At 53.8% G+C, this 19,524-nt stretch overlaps 1 protein-coding gene across 1 annotated transcript; it reads left to right on the top strand.

The window, feature by feature from the left end:
* The first annotated feature begins 504 nt into the window (after nt 1-504).
* Nucleotides 505-11,353, top strand: SCNN1G (sodium channel epithelial 1 subunit gamma). Its single transcript, XM_032704419.1, has 12 exons — nt 505-823; nt 1,629-1,923; nt 2,337-2,530; nt 3,197-3,300; nt 3,835-3,998; nt 6,733-6,831; nt 8,011-8,128; nt 8,659-8,737; nt 8,823-8,880; nt 9,224-9,285; nt 9,481-9,556; nt 9,945-11,353. The coding sequence occupies exons 1-12, from the start codon at nt 591-593 to the stop codon at nt 10,332-10,334; spliced, it is 1,872 nt and encodes a 623-aa protein (XP_032560310.1). The 5' UTR covers nt 505-590; the 3' UTR covers nt 10,335-11,353.
* Nucleotides 11,354-19,524: the final 8,171 nt, after the last annotated feature.

Here is a 19,524-nt window from a genome sequence, read left to right as displayed (position 1 = left end):
GGCCGGGGTGACCACGCCCCCGTGCCCCCGCCCCAGGCCCCGCCCCTCCCGGGCGCCGCGCGCGGCCCGGGGGCTCCGCCGCCTCCCGCGGGGCCCGCCCGCCCCGCACAGACGCGCCCGGCCCCGCCATCCCGCACAGCCCCCGCAGCCCCCGCGGCCGCCGTGGGGCGGCGCTGCGCGGCCGCCAAGAGGTGCGGGCGGGCGGCGGCGGGGCGGGCCGGGGCGGGGCGGTGGCGGGGGTAGGTGCCGGGGCGACCGTCTGCCGCCCCATCGGCAGCGGCGCCGGGGCCAGGAGCGCAGCATGGCCCCGCCGGGCCCGGAGAGCGGACGAGGTGAGGCGCGGCGTCTCCGGGAGCGGGCGTTCCGGGGATCAAACATCGAGAGCGGGGAGGGATGCCGGGTGGCGGGACGGGATCCTGCGATCGCGGGGCGGCGGGGCGCGGATCGGGGAGGGCACCGGTCCCACCGCCGCCCCCTCAGTGCCCGGTCCGCCCGCAGCGGCCGCCACGGCCCCCGGTAAGAAGATCACGGCGCGGCTGAAGCGGACGCTGCCGGTGCGGGGCCCGCAGGCGCCGACGCTGAGCGAGCTGATGCGCTGGTACTGCCTCAACACCAACACCCACGGCTGCCGCCGCATCGTGGTGTCCCGCGGCCGCCTGCGCCGCCTGCTCTGGATCCTGCTGACCCTCAGCGCCGTGGGGCTCATCCTCTGGCAGTGCGCGGAGCTCCTCATGAACTACTACAGCGCCTCGGTCTCCGTCACCGTCCAGTTCCAGAAGCTGCCCTTCCCTGCCGTCACCATCTGCAACATCAACCCCTACAAGTAAGACCCGGGGGGCTGGCAGGAGGACAAAGGGGGTCACCGGCCAGTGCTCCCATTGAGTCCATCACCCCCCACCAGCCCAGCACCAAACCCCTTCCCGAGCTTGTCCCAGTGCTGCTCATCAGCATTTTCCCTCTGCAGCACCTCGAGTGCAGCTCCCGCTCTGTGTTGATGCACGTCAGGCACGTGTGGGTTACACTCACACCCCTCACCTGCCTTCTGAGCTCGGCTCGGTCCATTTCAGTTTCTGCTACAGACAGTCCCTATCAGCTCCTTGGTTCTCTTCAAATTCCCTTCTTCCCAGGACCAAAGTTCAACGATTACAAGCAGCAGCATCTCCTGAAGAATAGAAAGGGCACATCTGTCACTCCTCTGTTGCCTCTTTCTTTCCTTGTGGGATGTTTTGACATTATCCATCAGCAGTATATTTTCTCCTGTCAAATCACACTTTATGCTGCTGTCTGTTTTGCTGCCAGCTCCCCACACCAGTCCCCGCAGGCCATCCAGCTCTCTGGTACCTCTACACAGATGCAGAAGTCTTATTTTCACATGCTCTGCCTTCTTGGGCTTCCTAACACGAGGAGCTTGTGAGTCTTGGGAGGGCTTTCTCTGTATTTCAGTCTGTTCTGCTTCCTGTGGTCCTTGCTCTGAGAGCTCTCCACGGACATAGCTGTGTCTGCCCTCACTGGTGTGAGAGAGTGATGTGAGACCTCCACAAGGAATTCTGTCCTGAGCCGTGGGATGCACAGCGGCTGGGTGGTGAGGTGGGACGGGGCATCACTGTGTCACATTGTCTCCCATGCAGGTACAGTGCCATGAAAGAATATTTATCTGAATTGGACAAAGAGACAAAAAAAGCCTTGGAGACTTTCTACGGATTTTCTGAGGGCAAGACCAAGGTGCGCCGGTCAGTGGACGAGTGGAACAGCACAGGGAGTGACTTCTTCCAACAGATCCCTCTGCTGAAGGTCGAGGACTTCTCTAGGACAGCAACAGACCTGCACAGTGGGCAGAAGAGGAAAATAGAGGGAAGTGTCTTTCACAAGGACTCATCCATCGTGAACTCTGGTGATTCCAATGACATCATCGGCTTTCAGCTGGTGAGTGTCACTGTGCCCTGGCCAGCAAGTTCCCTGTGGGGCAACGAGGGGCTGTTTGGGGTCAGTGTCCCTCTGTCCAGTTTAATTGCCTGCTCAGGTGGCTTTATTGTGAACTGTCAGCTCTTCTGCCCAAGCCTCCATGGCAGCTGCAGATTAACCTCCAACTCCCTGGAAGGGAAATACCTTCCTGAAGTCTTCCCAAATAAAGTTAGTACTTTCTGTGACCTTTCCTTTGGACCTAAAGCATTTGGTCATATCACTTAGCCCTGAATGAAAGGTCTTTGATGCCCGTTTGTGCCACTGTAACTTCACACGTGATTATTTCTGTGGAAGAGAAACACTGTCACACATACCTTCTAGAATCCATGATTTCATTCCATGTGAAACGCTTTTTCCCCTTTTGTGCTTGTCAGTGCGACGCGAACAACAGCAGTGAGTGTGCCCTGTACACGTTCAGTTCGGGGGTTAATGCTATCCAGGAGTGGTACAAGCTGCATTACATGAACATCATGGCACAAATTCCCCTGGAGACGAAAGAAAAATTGAGTTATTCTGCTGATGACCTTCTACTGACATGTTTCTTTGACGGCCTATCTTGTGACAAAAGGTCAGTGCACAGAAAATTCCTGGCAGCTAACAGCTTATTTCCAAGTCCATAATATGTAGGAATGGAATATTTGGTATTTGCTGAATTTCAGCAGGAACCACTGCCATTTTTTAAATCAAAGCAAACATTTGCATCTTCCTGAAATTAATTATGCTCCTTGATTTCATTTGTCTTAGTGTTCTGCTGTCCACATTTCAGATAAACCTGCGTTTATCCTTGGCAGAATCAAATCTACCTACTTGTGGTTGTGGCAGTGCAATTCCTATGTGTCCTGCTAGCAGGAGAGGCATCCCAGGGGAGCAGCTGTAGATGGGAACAATAGTGTGCCTGTAGACACGTGGCTGTCAGATGGGAGAGGGCTCTCTGTATCCCCCCTTCCTGCTAGTTCTGTGAATCCACTCTCCCCACCTTTTCAGCCCCCATTCCCACATGAAAATCTCCTCAAATTTCCTTTTCCTGATCTATTAAAGCAGATCATAGTGCCACATAGTTTCAAGAGATTCAGAAAGAGACACACCTTTCAGCAAAATAAATTGCTTAGAAAGAAGGAGCAAACCCCTCATGCAGTCCTGGTCTGTCTCTGCCAAAACCAAAGCCCGAACGTGCTGCTTTTCTCCCACAGACAGAACTGCAGGTAGCAATGTCACAAAAGTCGATTTCTTCCAGGCACTTCACTCGTTTCCACCACCCTCTCCATGGCAACTGCTACACCTTCAACAGTGGTGAGAACGGGACCATCCTGAGCACCTCCACGGGCGGCAGTGAGTACGGTGAGTGGGGGCAGTTTGTACAGGTGTGTTGTTCCAGGCTGGTTTGCACACGTGTGTTGTTCCTGGGCAGTTTGTACAAGTATGTTGTTCTGAGGCTGTTTGCAGAGGAACTGTTTGATAACAAGTGTTTCAGCGAACTGGATCGTGCTGGAGCACGAGCGATGTGTTGGCTGTAGATGTACAGGCTGATTGGGGAAATGCCTGTTTGAACTAGTGCAAACTCTTGCCTGAGAATACAGATAATATCATTGCATCACTAATGTTTTCCAGCTGAAATCACTGCTGCCCAGTTATATAACTTTTTAAAGTGAGTTACAGCCACGTTCTCAGCAGGTTTTATTTGTTTGCTGTACTCGGGGCCACCGAGGGATGTTACTGGCTGCAGTTGTCTGAGTCTGGCCCAGCAGAGGCTGGGCTTGGCTGTTACAGTTCTACTTAAGGCCAGATAACATTAAATAAACTATGCTGCCCTCCCTGACCAGAAAACGCAGCTCTAGCTCCTGGTGTAACTGTTCTGCCTTGTCTCTGGTTCAGGATTGCAGGTTGTTCTGTACATTGATGAAGCAGACTACAACCCCTTCCTGGTGACGTCCACAGGAGCCAAGATCATTGTCCATGACCAAAATGAGTATCCCTTCATCGAAGACATCGGCACGGAAATTGAGACTGCAGCAGCCACCTCCATAGGGATGCACTTTGTGAGTGGCAGCAATCTCCTTTCCGGGTGTACCTTTGCCTTGGGAGAGCTGTAAATAGGAATTGATGGGGTGTTTGCAGGGAGCCAGCAGCTGGAAGGCTTCTAAATACCTCCCACTCAGCAGCTGAAGTGCCCTGAGGAAAATCCTGTGATAGCACTTTTCTGAACAAAAGAGGCCGTGGGAAAATCAGGTCTTTATAAATGCAACAGCTCCTGGGATCTTGTTTGTTCTCCCTTTTCTCCCACCCCTTGGCTTTCCAGGGGATTTTTGATTTCGGTTTCACAGCAAAATCCACAACTACAGAAATGCATTGTCAAGTGCCTCGTGTGGCTTTAGCAATGAGCAGCGGGTTTCATGCGCGGGTCCCAGGGAGGAGGATGGGGAGCTGTGAGTCCTCTGCTGGGCTGGGTCTGCAGGGACGGGGCAGCACAGCCTGTGTAACTGTTTTGTGGGTGCAAGCCTCATTCTGCTGGGTTTCTGTCTATCCCGGCTGTAAAAACACCCTCGTGGGCAGCAAGCAGCTCTACCTTTGCCAGCATAGTGAAACATCTTGCCTGCTGTTGACAAGGGCAAGGAGGGCTGCAGCTCCCAATTTCTCCATTTGACGTAGTTCAGACAAGGCATTTGACCCAAAGGGCTTCGTTCCTCAGCAGAGCAGTGAAAGCTGTGCCAGATCCCTTTTATCTGGATGGGCTGTTAAGTGAGCACTTCAGCTCTGCCTTTCTTCCTGATGGTCGGGTCGGAGCATCGGCCATCCTGCTTATCTGGGTGTGCCACATCGAGATAGGCTCTGCATGAGAAAAGGCATAAGAGGGCTGATATTTTAAAATGTGCAAATATTTAACTGTCTTCCAGCTGTCTGGAAAACTGCAGCAGCAACTGCTTGGTCAAATGTGACTGAAAGGTTTGCAAACCAGGTCGGTGAGAGGAGGAAAAGTCTCACAAGACTGTTTCCTCTAATGATCACACTGTACAGTCACTGCAGGGAAAGTCTCAATATTTAATGTAATGTTTTCCTGGCACGTGGATTTGCACTGTACATTGCTGTAGTATAAAAAACAAGATCGAGCACGTCTCAGTGTCTGTATTTAAGAGACGTGGCATGAGGAAGGGATCCAGTTGCAACCTGATGTGGCAGCCAAAATAGAAGCTGGATACAATTTCTGGTCTCAGAACAAAAGCTGGTGATCATGGTTCTTCCGGGAAAGGACAACTCCAGAGAGCCTGCTGAGAGGGGTCACAATTGTCAGGACAGGGCTGCAGCACTGAGTTGCTGGATCAGTCCTTGTACCCAGATCAGGAACACAGAGGAGGACACAGCATGTGTGTCACACGTGGTGCTGCTTGCTGGGCTCCAAACGCAGCATCAGTGTCTGGTTATCACTCATGGGTTTCTGCTGAGTACTAGGACTGCCCCCCCCTCCAAAAATATTCCAAGATATTTGGAATGCAAACAAGGCATTGCTTGGTTGGAGTTACAGTGTTCTGGTTAAATATTTAATTTGGAAATTATTTCAGTACCTGAAGGAACAAGTAAACTACAAGCCACGACAAAATAATTTTATACAAAGGATCGATCATCTGGAAGCTGGAGGAGCACACTGAGGCAGTGTCCAGGCACACTACATGGTTCGTGGAAGTTAAAAGCACATTAAAAGCTGGTTTCGTTCAGTTTCAGAAATGATGCATTTCTAAGACTGAAATCACATCTTTCCCTCCAAAGAGGGGTTTGAGCATCTCTAAAAGCACTGACTTGCACCATACAGGCCCAGAGCCTTCTCTTGTCAGCTGTGACCTCAGGAAACTGAGGAGCTGCAATTAGTGCCTTAAAAGTAACCACCATTTCTCAGGTTCCTGGTAAATTGATCCTTTGTATAGAATTTTTAATTCTAATTTTAAACTGTAGAGAAAGACAGGTGAATGGGTTCTTAAATGGATGTTTTTTGTGGTTTCAAGCCACTCTGTTGTAAAGTGGATAATTACTGCAGAAAGATAACAAGGGCTGAGGAAGGTGAGGCAGTCTGCAGGAAACGGGTGATGGAGCTGGAATCAGGTCTTGGGAATCTGAGGGCTCCCAGCCTTGATTTCACAGACCTTGCAGGCACAGGCTTGGCATTTCAGAGCTCTTTGCAGAACAGGAAAAGGCCTTAGCGTTCAAGAATAAGGGTCAAAGCAGCACCTGGAAAAAGGCCTGAAGGAGACACAAGCATTTCATTTAGAGTGGTTTCAGAGAGGTGCTGTTGAGCACTAGTGGAGCCTCAAGTGCTGTTTACCCACGGCACAGGAGCAGCCACTGCAACAACAGCTTGTAAAGGTGGGGGTCCTCACAGAAAACAACCCAAAACCCCCAGCCAACAACCCCCCTCCCTTAGAACACAAACATCCAGGCTGAATGATGCACAACCTCTAGGACTAGGAGAGAACATACGTGTGAATTACTCTGCTTTGAAAAATCCTCCCTGCTATAATTATACCACCTCACATTCCTGCAGAAGGTTTCAAGGAAAACAGCAGAAAATCCAGCCAGAGCAGTATTTTTGGAAACGGATATTAGAAAAAAAAGGAACTTGTTTTGACGAGGGATTGACTAATCGTTTCAGGTGGCAAAAGGTAAACATGCTGTTCAAAGCTGCCCCATCATTTACAGTTTCAGAATTGTGATGAAGTGCCACTGAATCCTTTAGTCTCTCTGCAAACTCAAAAAAACCAAGATTCATTCTTTTCTGCTTCTCAGACTCGGTCTCGCAAGCTGAGCAAACCCTACAGTGACTGCACGGAGACAGGAGCTGACATACCCGTGGAAAATCTCTATAACAAGAGCTACTCCCTCCAGGTAAATCCATTACACTTGGTTTTATCAGTTGCTTGAAAACTACCTGCATGAAAAGCTTTATAATATTCTGTGGTTCAGGACCCAAGATTGGGAGCAGTCCAGGTGCAGGGTGGCTGCTTCAGCCACTGATGTAAAATGCCACAGCACTTCTCAAAATACAACTTTTATTCTTAAGTGGTTGCTGTTTGAAGTTCCCTCAGGCACCCTGTTAGATAAAGAGAGAACATGAGCTCATTAGGCAATTTTCAAGCAATGTGAGACTGGAAAATATTGGCCAAGTAAAGGTTGCAGCTTAGTAACCCTTGAAGCTAGAAATTGTGACCTTTAGGACTCCAAGAATAACAGATACCATCTAATCAGTATCCAGATAGCAGGATGTTTGTTTACAGAGTAAGTTTCCACTAATTTTGCATGGTTTCTGTAATTGGGTCCACTTGGAGAATGTCAGTTGTTCTCACACTCTCCACTTGAAGAATTGTACTTACATTAGCTGCTGCCTGCTGCAAAGCCCAGGCCTAGCCTGGATTTGTATTTCATGGGCAATATGAAATCTGCTATGATGCAGTAAGATCATACAGACATTATCTCAGGTTTTTAATAACAGTACTTCACCAAAACTCAGGGCTTATGAGGACTGGGACCAGAAGGCTTGACTGGGATTTCAAAGAGAAGTTCAGTTCCTGCATGTTGCAGTGTTCTGGCACAAAACACAGTTCTGCTGCCCTATTAATCCTCATAGCTTCAGGTCTCCCAGTAGGCACTACCAGAGTTTGATGGAAGCTGTGAACATTTTCTCCTGTGAGTCACTTCCCACACACACCTAGTTGGTGATTCATGGGCAATGTGCCGTGGCAGGCCAAAAACCTTCTCCTTGGCTCTGGAAAGAGCAACCGCAACAGTGAAGCTTTCGGTGGTTGTAGGGGAAGCGGGGGTGTTCACAGAACCCCATATATATATATAATCCTCAAAGAGAATTGTATTCTTATCTCTTGCACTAGAGTCTCAACCCTCCATGGCACTTTCTGCCTGTGTTTGTATTCACTCACAGCAGAGCCTGAAGGTCCTGAGAAATGGGGTTCCCATCCTACTGCTACTCTCATAAGCAGGATGTTTTTAGGTGCACAGGAGCCTGGACCTTGGTGCTGCCTCTTAGCCCCCAGCTCTGTTTTTTCTCCCCAGATCTGCCTGCACTCCTGCTTCCAGAAGGCCATGGTGGACTCATGTGGCTGCGCCCAGTACGCACAGCCCTTGCCCGCTGGGGCCGAGTACTGCAACTACAAGAAGAACCCAAACTGGAGTGAGTATTGAAACACCTCCACACTGCACCTGCCTTAGTGCCCACTGCCAGCCATGTCCTCTGCAGCATCAGCCCCGTCACACAGCCCTCTGCACGCCCAGCACCCCCAGTGTCCCCATCAGAGAGCCCCCTGCACCCCTCAATACCCCCCAGCACCCCCATCACAGTGCCCCCCACACCCTCCAGTGTGCTGGGACCAAGCAAATCTGCCTTAACCCGCTTAAGCTCCGACACCCAGAGCCAGAAGTGGCCTCCCTTGTTCACACTGACTGGTTTATGACACTTGCCCTGATGGCTTGTCACCTGTGCCTACCAGAGAACAGTCGAGTGGAGGGCTTGACCAGGTGAGGCAGTTCATAGCAACAGCCACTTTTCAGAGTGTATTTCTAGGGTAAATTATTTTATCCCCACCATGTAGGCGATGGCCACAAAGGCCACCTACACCCCAAATGCTGCAGTCCAACCCAGGTAGCAGGAGACCTTTGCTTTTCCTTCTGGCTTCTCACACCTGTCCCACTCCCTCCCTGCAGTGTACTGCTACTACAGACTGCACGAGAAGTTCGTGAAGGAGCAGCTGGGCTGCCAGCAGATCTGCAAAGACGCCTGCAGGTGAGTCTTGGCCACGACCAGAGGTAAAGCACTGAGTGTACGTGGGAGATGAAGCTCACAAGTGACATCCTGCTTCTCTCTGCAGCTTCAAGGAGTGGGCGCTCACCACCAGCATCGCCCAGTGGCCATCCACCGTGTCAGAGGTCAGTCCCCAGCTGTGCTCTCCTGGGACAGCAGCCTGGCACAAGGCATTGAGTAACCCCAGAGCACAGAAGCAGAAGGCCCCGGGGTAGTCCTGAGCACTCAAGGATGCTGCTCCCAGAGGCCAGTCTGTTTTGTCCAGGTCAGGGCTTCCCCTCCAAGAGTTCACCATTAAACTGAAATTTGGCTTGTGGTCTGGGAGATCTCCTCTGGGACAGCTGACCTGTCACACACTCAGTTCTGGCACCCACACTGGCCCGAGGAGGCATAAGGCATGACTCCCTTCTCAGGGGATCTCTGCACAAGCACACATAGCTATAGCAACATTTTCTGTCTGTTCTCCAGGACTGGATGCTTCGAGTTCTCTCCTGGGACAAAGGGCAAAAGCTCAACAAGAAACTGAACAAGTAAGTCCCCCTGTGAGTTCTTGCCTTGCACCTCCAGCTCTGATACAATCTTGGCAGCCCTAATGATGGCAATTGGGAAAAAAGCTCCCTTGGAGCAGCCCAGCCCTACTGGTCCAACTGGTTATTTGCATAGTTTTTCAGTATGTTTCATGTTATTGTTTTACTAAACCCTCTGCTGCCTCCTGCTTCCCTCAGGACGGACCTCGCCAACCTCATGGTGTTTTACAAGGACCTGAACGAGAGATTCATTTCGGAGAATCCTGCCAACACAGTAAGTGAGCACAGCTGATCCCTGCTCAGCCTTGGGGAGACACAGCACTTCCTCCCACACAGGGCAGCAATCCCACCCAGGCAGGGGCAGGAAGCTATCTTGGAGATGCACCTTGGGGCTGGTCCTGCCCTTTGAAGCCCTTATCTGGGGCCACATCTCTGCCTGTCTGGCCCTGACAGAGCGCTGCACTGGGGCAGCCCATGGGCTGCCTGCAGTAAACCTAGTTCTGAGCTCCTCCTGAAGCAGAGAGAACACTGCAGACAGCAGAGTTGGGCCCACTGCATTTGGGAACACTCAGCACGCCCCAGCTCACTGCAGCCTCCCCACGCACTGTGACAGCGCCACCAACACGTGCCCGCCCATAACCTTGTGCTCTCTGCTCCTTCAGCTCGTCATTCTCCTGTCCAACTTTGGGGGCCAGCTGGGCCTCTGGATGAGCTGCTCGGTCGTCTGCGTCATCGAGATCGTCGAGGTCTTCTTCATCGACTCGCTCTCCATTGTCATGCGGCGCCAGTGGCAGAAGGCAAAGAAGTGGTGGAATGACCGCAAACGGGCCGGGCCGGGGAAGCCTCCGCAGGCCGGTGACGTGGAGAGGCAGGGCCACGACAACCCCGTGTGCATCGACGAGGACCTGCCCACCTTCAACACTGCCCTGCGCCTGCCGCTGCCCCAGGACAGCCCCCTGCCCAGGACTCCCCCCCCCAACTACAGCACTTTGCGGCTGGAGACGGCCTTCACCGAGCAGCTGCCCGACACGCTGGAGCTCGGCCCCCACTGACGCCGGTCACACACCCACCCAGGGCCCGAGGAGGTGGGTGCTGGACCAAAGGTGAAAGGCGTGGATCCAAACAAGCACTGAAGGGCTGTTGGGTCAGACCCTTAATTCAGGGATTGAACTGGCAGTCAAAGCTGCCCTGAGCAAAGCTCAGACACAAAAGCCAAGGGCTCAGAGACATTAGGAGCTTCAAGCAACACCAGTTCTCAAGTTAATGATGGCAGAAGATGGCTGGAGCAGGATGTGGTGCTGAGCTGGGATGTCTCACCAGGCAGAGGTACACATTAGCCACCAGCTGCACACACCCCATTGCATGTGAGCAGGAATTGCTCCATAGCAGATTGATACCACAATGAGGATTAACACTAATTACTCTCTGCTGTATGGCTGGACTTGTGGGAAAAACCCCAGGCTGTCAGGAATGCAGCATGGCATTTGTAGGAAGGGGCATGACAGAGGCTTGGGAAGAGCACAAAACAGATAAAAGAAGAGCTCTCACTTGAATTTTCATTAGAAACCTGTTTCCAATGATAGCCTGAGGAGCTCTTTATTCTGAGGGGAAGAGCCAGGATAGCCACAGATGGGGTTGTAGAACAAGTTATTTCACAGCTGGGGTAGGAGACCCTGAGTCATCCCCAAAGAATCATCTGAAAGGGCACAAAATCCAATTCAGAGCACAGCAATGAAGTGCATCTTCTGTAAGCTTGTTCCATTCCACATCACTCAGCCAGCCCTTAAACATAACTTCCAAGGAGCTCATTAAGTGACTTCCCAGAAGCCTCACAGGGAGCTGGCTGCTCTTTTCCTGCTCAACCTCAGGCAAGGACTTCCTCCTGCAGCCACCGAGTTCCCCACCTGCTTGCCCTGGAGCTGGCAGTGCCTGGGATGGCAGAGCCAGGCAGGGCTGCAGTGGCAGCCGGCAGATGCCTCACCCCACTTGTGCCTTGTCCACCTTGCCCCCACCTGTGCAGATCCAGAGCAGTGTCAGCACCCACGTTTCACCTCCTGTGCTCCCAGCCCTGCTCTCCTGTGCTCCAAGTGCTGCTCTCCTGTGCTACCAGCCCTGCTCTCCCTGCGGCACAGACAGGCCAGGGCTCCCACAGGGACCTCAGGCCCCTGCCATGGTGGCAGTGCCCTTCCCCTGTTCCCAGTCCTGCACCCTACTGGCAGTGCCCTTCCCCTGCTCCCAGTCCTGCACCCTGCTGGCAGTGCCCTTCCCCTGCTCCCCATCCTGCACCAGCTCCTTCTGCCACAGCCTACCCCCCACTGCCTACAACACACTGTGTAGATGCTGAGGATGAATATAACCCACTGCACAGTGTCTGCTGGGGGTCTGCAGAGCCAGAGTGATTCAGAGTGTGTGAGGGGGCAGGAGTGTAAGAGTCTCCTTTCCTTTCTCTATGAGCTTATTTTATATAGGACAGTGAGAATCCAGGAAGGTTCTTTCATGTGCAATAAAACCTATTTTAACTGAATTATTTAAATAGATGATAAACTGAAAAAATAAAGATATATTTTTTTGTAACTGCTGTGTCTTCTTGGTTTTAAATCAGCATTGTACCAGTTACCTCCATGCAGGCATCCCAAGAGCCAATAGGACTCGCCTGTGCCTGCCCCAGGGCTGTGGGTTCTCAGCAGTGCTGAGCCCCCTGGCCAAGTCCCCCCAGCCCTTTGATAGAAATAGGATAGGGGGAAGCTTCAGGACCTGGCTTGAGAGCAGGCTGGGGGGACTGGGGGTGCAAGCAGAAGCACAGCAAAAATGCCTTTCAGAAAACAGCATTAGCCAGCCAGGGACCAAAAAGCCTGGAACCTCAGATGTCCCCAGACAGTTCTATTCCTGGAGGAGTCACTTGGAGACCACAGGAGAAGAGACAACCAGGTGTGCTGTGCCTCAGGCCCTGCTCCAGGAGTCAGTGACATGCCTGGGATGAACTGCGGTGCGTCCCTATCACCTCTAACAGCATCAAATACCAACACTCCACACCAGCCTTGCCCCATGGGCATCAGTGGTAGAACAGACCTAGAGAATGAAGCAGCCCAAGGAGCCTCACCCCAGTGCCACCCTCCCTGGAGTTACAGGCATGAGCTGTCCCCACTGCAGTAGTGGTGGGAATAACAGCAAAGTCCAGAGCTAAGGAACACCTGACCACACACTCCTTCCTTACCAGCTTGGTGGTGCTGACACAGGAGCTGTTTTGGCTCAGTTACACCTGACAGAGGACCTGCCTCTCAATGCAGATGGGTCAACTGTGACCCCCACTCTCACAGAGGACACCCTGCAAGGAACATACAGGGGGTGTGAGCGTCACCTCCCTGGGAAAGCCAGCAAACATCACAAAGCAGGACATACCACAGTGCCTCTGTTCTGCACCCCTACCTGTGCATGCAGCAGCACACAAGAGACATCAGCTCTCTGCAGGGTTTGCTAACTGCTGCTCCAAGCAGTGCTGAAGAAAGGCTACCAGAGCTCATCTTGCTGCTGGCACAGCTCCTTCCCCTCTACTGAGCCACTCACTGAACTTCCCCTTCCTCTCAGGCTGCTCAAGGACCTCTGCCCACTCCCAGCAGCCCTCCAGCCCCTGGAGCTGGGTTAGATCAGTGGGTGCTAATCATGCAATCAGCCCCCTGAAAGGAGGGAACCCCCCCCAGCTGCTGCCCACAGCATCACCCTGCACCTGCCTCCATGGCCAGGGAAGGCACCCACAGCTGGCACAGATCAGGATGTGAGTGAGGGGTTTGTGTTTCCAAAGCCTCCCCAGAGCAAAACAAAAGCCTTGGAAAATAAACACAGTGGTACCAACCCTGCACAAAAGCAGGTGTAGGGACTGGTCAGACTTCATACTGAGAACTGCAGTTCCAATAAGGAAAATATCCCTTGATGGAGAACAAGGCTGCTGACCTCCAGTGCTCCCAGCAGCGGCAATGTCAGGACTCTCCCGTTGATAACTCAGGACACGTGTCCTGCCAGTCGCTTTTTGGGATGAACACTCACTTTATATTCTTCGGAAAGGCACAGGTGTTCTGCAGGTGCTGTTTGCAGTTACTCTCGGAGCAGGTGCAGCACCTTTTCTCTGTGTATGAATAATCCTCAGGAGGCAGAGAGCCATGGAGATACAGAAATGGGTTACTTCATTGTGAGTTAAACACTGAACTGTGCTGAACTCCAGAGTCACCTCAAACACAGAAAACCATCTGGGATGGTCTGAGAGTCAGGACTGGCACACGAACAGCATACACCCAAAGTGTTTGAGAAACTCAGCTCGGAGTTTATGGGAACAACAGGCTGTAAAATCTGTGGTTCAGCAACATCCCCACCTCCACCACTGCGGCTCCAGGGTCAAGCAGGAGGCTGGGTCTCTTGCCGTGGGAACTGTGCTCCCAGGAGACTCATGGCAAGTGGTGAGAGCCTGGCCAGCCCCTGTCAGGGCTCAAGCACAGGCAGCCCCCCCTCACCAGCAGTCCCCTGCTCACAGCAGCCCCCACTCATCTCCCGGCCCTGGGATACACCAGTGGCCACGGTGCCCGGGCTCTTGGGCATGGATGGCCCCAGCCCCACAGCCCCACAGCCCCACAGCCCCACGGCTCTGGCTGTACGGCACCGCGGAGCTGCCGGGGAGCTGCTGCGGTACCGAAAACACGGTGAAGGTGCAGCAGCACTGCAGGTACAGCACTGCCTCGGCAAAGGATGAGCTGGGGAGAAGTGTCGAAACCAACCTGCAGCAGCAGGTGCTGGTGACTCACGGGAAGGGCCGCCGGCACACTGGGACCAGCCCTTCCAGGACAGGAGGCACAGCAGAACTTCTCGCTCCTCCACAGCTCCCGTGGCAGCTGCTGCCAGATGGGAGAAAGTCAGAGGTGATAGAGGAGCTGTGTGAGGAAAACAGCTGAGGAGGAGAAAAATCCAGCTGCACAGAGATTTTCTGGACAGCAGAAATCCATTAGTGTGCAGGTGTCAGCCTGGAGAGGTGATCCCAGCCTCCCTCAGAGCAGAGGGAAAGGGTGGCTGCCCAAAGCTACTCCCAGCAGATGCAGCCAGGAGGCACTGAGAGGGTTAAAACTGTCCAGGTCCCTTCCAGAGTGGTGACATTTGGGTGATATCCAGTGGTCCTCAAACAGGTTTGGGAGTTAAATGCCTCATTAATGTAAATGGTGCATGGCTGGGAAAAGGCATCTCCAGCACATGCCTATGGAAAATCCTTGCAGGCTCTGAGTCTCTTCTTATGCTTAAGCCCAGCTCTGGGGAGGCCAAATATGGCTGGAGATTGTAGATGGTTTAGTTTTACCCTTTTCCTTCAGGGCAGGCAGAGCCAGTGCCAGAACTGCCAGTGGCTGGAGCTGGGCAGTCCCGGAGCAGTTCCTCACATCGGACACCTGGTCTGAGCCGATCCCACCAGCTCGGCCTGTGCTTGGTGCTTTGGAAGAGTTTTCCGGCAGCTGGAGCATCCCAAGCCGGGGCTAAGCTGTGGCAGTGGAGCCGTGGCAGCACCAGAGCAGCTCCAGGCAGTGTGAGTCAGTCTGACCTGTGGTTGCAGCAGCTCCTCCACGGTGACATGCCATGGCAGGGCCCCAGCGCTAATCCCGATGCCGACATCTCCCTGCGAACAGGACAGACCGGGGCGTTTGGAGTCCTCACCAGCTGCCCACGCCCGCCAGCACATGCTGTAACAACATGGCAGGGCTGGACTGGCAGTGCTGGGCACGGCAACAAACCCTGGAACGAGACTGAGTGTGACCAGTGCCCAAGGTGAGGAAGGGGAGCCAGCCTGGGCATTTCCAGCCAAGAAACTGGACTGCCCTGCTGCGCTACTCCAGCTGTGGGCCGTGCTGCTCCCGGCTCTCCCTGCTGCTCACAGCCTCTCCTGGTGCCCCACGCTGTGCCAGGGGCTCAGTGCCACGCTGCTCCCACGGGCAGCACTAGTGGCAGCCCTCAGTTCTGCCACACACCCACAGGCGCCCAGTGCTGCCCACGTGCGCTTGCCCGCCCGCCCCGCCAGCCCCACTGGCCCCACATCACCTCGGGCTGGGCTCAGCCAGGCGGGGCTGCTGGGGCTGGGCTGCACTAGCCAGCCCATGGCCATGCAATTGCACCCAACACAAGGGGCTGGGCACAGGGTGCATCCTGGAGCAACAACACCATCACCCATCGCACCACCCCTGAGCAGCTTTGCTTCTGGAACTGACACATTCTGGCAGCAAGGGCACCCCAAGCCCGTGGGGATTTATGAAACTCTCCATCTGTCTCCCTTCTTCACAAAAAGCAAAGGCTCTTCTCTCACATCCCACTCATCCCACTTGCCATTCATCCATCCCCAGAGCAGTGTGGCCTCAGGACGCCCTTGCCCTGGGGATCTGGGGGTGGTGGGAGGGGCAGTGGGAGTGGTGGTGGCAGAGGGCAGGGGCTCTGCCAGCCGTGCCTGTGCCTGTCTCTGTGCCTGTCCCTGTCCCTGTCTCTGAGGACAGGCCGGAATGCCGCACAGCGGGTTCCTGCAGCACTGACTGTGCTGCACTGGGGTTCTCCCCTTCAGCCTCGCACAGGCAGCCGCAGGCTCAGAGTGCTGATCTGCTCCCCGGCCCAATTGTAACACAGCCCAAGGTGTAAACAGGGAAACACCTGGCCCTGGGGCTGTGGACCATGTGTTCCTGCCTCTCAGTCCTCTGGTATCCTCACCTGGGCCTTGGCACTTATCCGTAACACTCCCGCACCCTAACCCTAACCTTGTCCCTCCCGTCTTACATTTCTGTCTCAGTTTCCCTTCCAGACAGAGCTGGGTGGTAGCTGTACCCCCTCGGGGTCTGAGCCCCCTGCACTGCTGGGTGTGCTGCCAGCCCTGCTCAGCTCTCCTGTGATCCCCTGGGATCACAGTGGTACTGTGACTCTGGGAGCCTTGCCATCGGCAGAGTTCCTGTGACACAAACCAGTGTCCCCCCAGCTCACCTGCCTACTGCCCACCAGAGAGGAAAGGCCCAGGCACCGGCACCAGCCTGGCCCCATCCAGCACCAGGGATGGGGTACAGGATACAGGGTCACCTCTACCTCCTTCCACTCACATACTTTGTCCAAAAGTGTTTCTAGGGACTAAAACCATGTTCCCTAGAATTGTTCACCTATAATTCCAAGTGCGCCACAGTCCCAGCGGGATGTGATCACCTGGAGCACAGCCGAGACAGGAGCCGGCCAGAGTCGGGGTGAATCACCCTGTTGTCACAACGCCTCTCACTCCGGTACCTTCCTCCTGGGTTTTAAGACCTTCTCACCCAAGTTTACATAACTAATCCTGAACGGTACAAACTGTTCCCCTGGGTACACATGGGTAATCACCCCGACTCCAGTCTTGTTATAAAATGTCATTGGTCACAAAATAGTTGACATTTCCCCCAGAACATGGGAGAGGACCATAAAGCACTGGCCCAGGGCATCTTTACAGTTCTGCGTCCCGCTGGCGCCACACTGGCACTCCCTGACCTGTGCTGGGGCATCCTGGGGTCATTCTGAGCGGGCTGGATCCCATCTGCAGCTGCCACATTCCAGGATGCTGGAGTCATGACAGGCAGGGTATTTTTTCCAGTAAACTTCTATGGTGGAAAAGACAAATGAGTGCAACTAATTCTCTGTCACAGCAATTAGTTACAGAGCAGGTCTGTGGAAACCCCACTGGTGACAAATTGTCGCAGTGACGCATCAAAAGCCTGCCCTGTGTCACCCAGGGGTGAACTGGGACTCAGTGCCCAATGTCACCACACTGGGGCCAAGGGAGCTGGGCCCCAGTGGGGTTTGCCCCATCCTTCCCACCCTGGAGGCACAGCTGGACTGGCAGAGCCGCACAGTGTGACAGCACCACAGCCTAGTGCCCAACCCTGGCACGGGGAGAGCCCCTCTCTGTGGCCACCGGCTCACCGAGCTGTGCCAGGTGAGCAGGAGCTGGGCCCCATCCCTCCCTTCTTCTGCTGCTTGTAAAACAAAACCAGTCTGGGTTTTACTGCCTGATCTTTGTAACGCAAACACAGGTCAGTTAACAGGTTTTACACAGCGGTTCCCAGCGCAGGGTGGCTGCGAGATGCTCACTGTCATTCACCGGGATTTTACTGGTCACAACTAAGTGACTCGATTTTGTTTAGTGACTTTTCTGGAAGTGCACGTGGTAAATCCAGCAATCACTGTGCTGTGTGAGCCTGTGCCGAGTGCATGGGCCGGGCAATGCCCAGATCCCTGGGCATGGAGCGGGAGTGGCTCCCCCGGCAGGGACTGATGGCGAGCGGTGGGCACCACCGGGCACTGATGGGCTCTGGTGGGCACTGATGGGCACCACTGGGCACTGATGGGCTCTGGTGGGCACTGATGGGCACCACTGGGCACTGATGGGCTCTGGTGGGCACTGATGGGCACCACTGGGCACTGATGGGCTCTGGTGAGCACTGATGGGGACTGATGGGCACCGTTGGGGCCTGGCACACTCCTCCCCGTGCCTGCTGGCAGCAGGGCTGCCCGGACCCCCCAGAGCTGTCGGACAGGAAGCCAGGCTGAGACGTGACTAATATTTACCACGTTCATCTCGCAGCTCCTGCTCAGTGACAATCTAATTGGCAGGTGTGGGCACACTGGCATTGTGACCGTGAGCCGTGGGCAGGGCTCCCTGGCTGGGAGGGAGGCCACCCGGGACAGGCTGCCTGCAGAGCTCAGGAGCAGCAAAGCCCTGGTGCCACTTCTGCTCCTGGGGACTGAAGAGCCTTTCCAAATCCTCATGGAATCCATGCGCACCGAGGAGTAACTTCAGCTCTGGCCACCGGGCTGGGACCCCCTCTGGGCCCTCAGCCCTCACCATGCTAAAGGGCATAATGTGGCCAAAAGCAACACAAGTTTACAAAGAACCAGATGTGAATGAGTCCTGTGTTTTTCCCATGGACCTGAACTCATTCCCACCCCTGGACTGGGATTTGGAGTGATTTCCTCCATGCAGAGCTGCCCTTGGGCTCTGCTTTATTTCATCAGTACATCCAGACCTAACAGCATCCCAGAAAAAATCCTCCTGCCTTTGTGCCCATTGCAGCCACCAAGAAAATATTTTCTTCCCATCAGACAAATTTAGGAGCAGTTGCTGGTTTTGATCTGGCAGATAGAACCCGTTTCAGGGCTGATTTCCCCCCTGGATCTGATGTCCCAGCTGTATTTAGCTGCTGTCAGCAGTGCATCACACCAGCACAACACCCTGCTGTGAACACAATGCCTGGGGTGCAGGGGAGCTTCCCACGGGGTTTCAGCTGTATTGTCAGCAGAAGGTTTTTGCTTATGAAATAAACTTTCTCATAAACAAGAGAGAGACAACGCAAAGTCAAGCCAAACTCAAGGTCATTTGGCTTTGCTGGCTCTGCAGCGGATGTTCCAAACCCCAGAGCAAATGCCACCTGCACTATTTCCAGTGCTGGAGCGGCCAGAGCTGGTAACAGACATTGTTCTTTGGGAAATCAGTAGCGATAGGAGGGCAATTACTGTGACAGGACAGAGGAACCGGGTAAGTCCTGGTCCATCAAACCTGTTTGTTCCAGCTTCCCTTGTTGGAGATACTGCTTGAACACAATCCCACATTCCCCTCCTGACACAATGACAAAAGGTACACTTGTGGCAGCTAAAAATAAAAATCCCCTTTGTTCCCAAATAACAGAACACGGGGACATTTGGGAAAGTCTGACCAAGTCCTGACTGAACAAGAACCTGCCATTATCTTTTTCCCAAGAGGAAATCGCTCCCCTGTACAATGCTCTGCTCTCAGTGGTGATTTATGGTTCTGAGGAGGTTCGGACATGTTCACAGTTCTGTGTTCTGTGTGTTCACTGTTCTGTCTCTCAAGATGCTCAAGGTTTTATCTCCAAATGTGTTTGTACAGGGGTACTGGGCTGAGGTCCATGGCACAAAGTGGGCTGGCCCTGGGGTAGGAAAATACAGAAAATAAATTGGGGAAGTATGTCTCTCCACCCCCCTGAGGGGTTAATTAACTCTGCTGCTTGGGTGAGGAACAACAGGAATCCTGGATCATAAACAGAGCAAACCCCCACCCACCCCCAAACAGCTCCGTCCACCAGGATGCCAGGAGCATACTCTACCTCACTGGGAGACACCATCCTGGGGGACATGGCACATTTCCAACACCAAATCAAACACTGAACTATTCCACAAAGCTGTGGTTTGTTCCCATCCCTT

The sequence above is a fragment of the Chiroxiphia lanceolata genome, chromosome 16, assembly GCF_009829145.1.
Source record: "Chiroxiphia lanceolata isolate bChiLan1 chromosome 16, bChiLan1.pri, whole genome shotgun sequence".
NCBI lineage: Eukaryota > Metazoa > Chordata > Aves > Passeriformes > Pipridae > Chiroxiphia > Chiroxiphia lanceolata.
Note: the sequence above shows the minus strand (reverse complement) of the source record. Positions and strands in the feature narration are given on the sequence as shown.

Coding starts and splice junctions, on each gene's coding strand:
- SCNN1G (XM_032704419.1), top strand. CDS start 591: ATGCGCTGGTACTGCCTCAACACCAACACCCACGGCTGCCGCCGCATC. Junction 824..1,628: donor TGCAACATCAACCCCTACAA/GTAAGACCCGGG, acceptor TCTCCCATGCAG/GTACAGTGCCATGAAAGAAT. Junction 8,881..9,223: donor GGCCATCCACCGTGTCAGAG/GTCAGTCCCCAG, acceptor TCTGTTCTCCAG/GACTGGATGCTTCGAGTTCT.